Raw genomic sequence first — 2,758 nt, 5'->3', positions numbered from 1 at the left:
GGGGACGAGTGAGCATCTATAAAAGGCAATTAAGTTTTGTGTTAATTCTTCACGATCAGGACCACGTTTCTTCTTGTTTTCCTTTTTGATTGTAAAGTCTAACCCTCCCTTCCCTCTTTTCCCTTCGTAGAGCTTAGTCGGTAATGGTCAATGGATCACGTAATGATACCGCCAAAGATTACTGGTTTCTGGATCTATTCTTTTGGTTGAAATCTGTTGCACCATGAACATGGGCTAATGTGTTACCAAGAGAAAAGGCCGAATAGATTGGTAGGCCTTTGCTTTCGACATGACAAATATAAGTCAACTAATCACCCTAACGCTATTAAGGACCCGAATTTGATGGTTGTGATCCGACTCTACAAGATGGTTTTATTAAAAAATATGGCCGACCTATGGGTTGTTTTATTAATTTGATTAATGAATTGTTTCTAATTAATTTATTTAACAATCAAATCAATCATCCTAGAATTACAGTGATAACTTGATAACGATTAATTAATTGTTTCTAAAATTTTAATAACAAATATCGTAACGTTCACACCATAAAGTATCAGAAAGGTTCTCTCGTTCTGAAAATTAAGACTTTTAAAAAATATATCTAAATTTTCTATATAAAAAAATCATGCACACGTGGTACATGACAAAGAAATCACAAACCACAAACACAAATTGAACCATATCAATTGGTCGATGGTATATAAATTATCAACCATTTTTTTTATAAATTCTAAATCTAATACTCCATTGGTTCCATTAAAAGTATTTTTTTTTTAAATTACCCAATTCAAAATGTCATGTTCGAAAAATCAACATCTATATTTTCTTTTTTATCCTTTTATCTCATTTTTTTACACCTATCAAAATAAATTAGTCAAATCTATCAATCATCTTTTAGGCAGTGGCGGAGCCACAACTTGGTGAGTATGGGCACAAATTTGAATTTTCTTCGATTAATTATTTATTTTACTGATGGTGTCCACAATGAAATTTGAGTTTTTTTCGATTAGTTAATTATTTTACGGACGGAGTCCACCTGAAATTTTATTTGTACTTATCTCATTTAAAAAATTTATGTTGTTAATATATGAAAAAATATTTATGAATCCATCACTGTTTTTAGGGATAATTTTATCATTTCTCTTAGTAAAATATACCTCCTAAAATCATGTGCATAGTTAATATAAAACATAAATTATAAGATGGGGGAGTATTAACCTAGTCTAGAGGAGGAGAGGAAGAGTGACTCTAATTGAAGAAATATGAATACTCCTAATGGGTCTAAAACTAAACAAATACTAACCTCAACACCTCAAATGCGTACACACATATCTCCTATATAGTCTATATTTGGATTCAGATATTTATAACGTTTTACCTTCTTTTAAGCTTAGGAATACCTTTATATCAAAAGAAAGAAGAAGAAAAAATCAAATTACAAAAGTATGTTAGGTCAAATGCACTTGGAGATCATGTAACTATCATACAGCAGATGGAACGTTTCGTACCAAAAAAAGAGAAAGAAATTGAAGTCCTAATATTAAGTCCAAAGCCACTGGCTCTACAGTGCAATTGGTAATCTTGAATCACAATCTCCTGACACATTTCGTTTCATAATAATACGTTGTTCAAATGTACATTCAAAATCCTACACATCTCTCATCCTATATGTTATATGCCTACCTATTCATTTTCACTCCACGATAAACATCAAGAGACATGGGAAAAAATTGTACAAAATTCAGCACTTGGTGATCTTCAATCTCCGAGCAGCTGACAAGAACATCCTACACATTGCATTACAAAATATCGTCATCATATATTAAGTTGATTTTCAAAAAAATAGAGAGAAAATAGGTTTATATTACTTACTCCCACGGAACATCACCAACCATCATCCAATCCCCTTCCTTGTCTTCGTATGTTAATACATGGTATTTCTCGTACCGGTTTCTGTCTACCTCGGCCGCCTCCGGCTCAGCCCCTGCACATCATCGGACATCAATACTCCGACAAGGGTATCGATCTTTCCCAAAAAGGAAAAAAAACCCTAGAAAAAGGAGACTTAACAGATAATGTTAGTGTTGAACATGAGCTCGAGAGTCCTTATCAGATCATAGTAATTCTCGTGAACCAACAGGTCCAATTTTCGTCCAATTGGAAACCCTTCCATGTAAACCTTAACAAAGAAAGTTGCACTGTTGCACTCATTTTCTTCTTCCACCACCGCCTCCGCTTCCGCCACCGCCTGCCTTAACAGCGATGGTCGCCCCCTGACATACGCAGGCAATTAACGATTTAACTCACTCATTAGCATAAAAACAAGAACTGTTGAGAGAGATTAATAAAGGAAATTTAAAGTACTCAAAACACCTTGCATAGGAAGGAGAGGTAGAAGAAATGCTAAGACCAAGCCTGAGATCAGTACTAAGGTCCCTCTGCGAGGAACAAGAAGAAGAAGAAACACCATTAAAGCACGTGCTGCTCTCGATAGAAGATGAAGAAGAACTGGTTCGCCTCCCCATTTTTCTATGATTTTTGGTGAAGAATTTCAAGAGTGAAGACAAATGAGCCGCCACCTTGGGGTTTAAATAACCAGGAGGAGTAACAACTCGTATCCAATTACATCTTTATATACGAAAATACTAGGCTAAACTGTCTATTTAGTCACCCACCTATTACTTAGTTTCTATCTTGGTCACCTAACTATTATTGTTTTCAAAATCATACTTAATATTATGTTTTGATATTGTTTTGG

The 2,758-nt window shown here is 34.4% G+C and overlaps 1 protein-coding gene across 1 annotated transcript; it reads right to left on the bottom strand.

Annotated features, from left to right (window-relative positions):
* Positions 1–1,675: 1,675 nt before the first annotated feature.
* LOC120120187 (auxin-responsive protein IAA30-like) lies at positions 1,676–2,525 on the bottom strand. The gene is made up of 4 exons (XM_039139870.1): positions 2,374–2,525; positions 2,071–2,273; positions 1,873–1,984; positions 1,676–1,787 (listed from the first exon to the last, which is right to left on the bottom strand). The coding sequence occupies exons 1-4, from the start codon at positions 2,523–2,525 to the stop codon at positions 1,742–1,744; spliced, it is 513 nt and encodes a 170-aa protein (XP_038995801.1). The 3' UTR covers positions 1,676–1,741.
* Positions 2,526–2,758: the final 233 nt, after the last annotated feature.

This window comes from Hibiscus syriacus, unplaced genomic scaffold (genome assembly GCF_006381635.1).
Source record: "Hibiscus syriacus cultivar Baekdansim isolate YM2019G1 unplaced genomic scaffold, ASM638163v2 tig00110333_pilon, whole genome shotgun sequence".
Classification (NCBI taxonomy): domain Eukaryota; kingdom Viridiplantae; phylum Streptophyta; class Magnoliopsida; order Malvales; family Malvaceae; genus Hibiscus; species Hibiscus syriacus.
This window is presented reverse-complemented; position numbering and strand designations above follow the sequence as displayed.

Coding starts and splice junctions, on each gene's coding strand:
- LOC120120187 (XM_039139870.1), bottom strand. CDS start 2,525: ATGGGGAGGCGAACCAGTTCTTCTTCATCTTCTATCGAGAGCAGCACG. Junction 2,274..2,373: donor ACCTCTCCTTCCTATGCAAG/GTGTTTTGAGTA, acceptor TGCGTATGTCAG/GGGGCGACCATCGCTGTTAA. Junction 1,788..1,872: donor GTTGGTGATGTTCCGTGGGA/GTAAGTAATATA, acceptor TGCAATGTGTAG/GATGTTCTTGTCAGCTGCTC.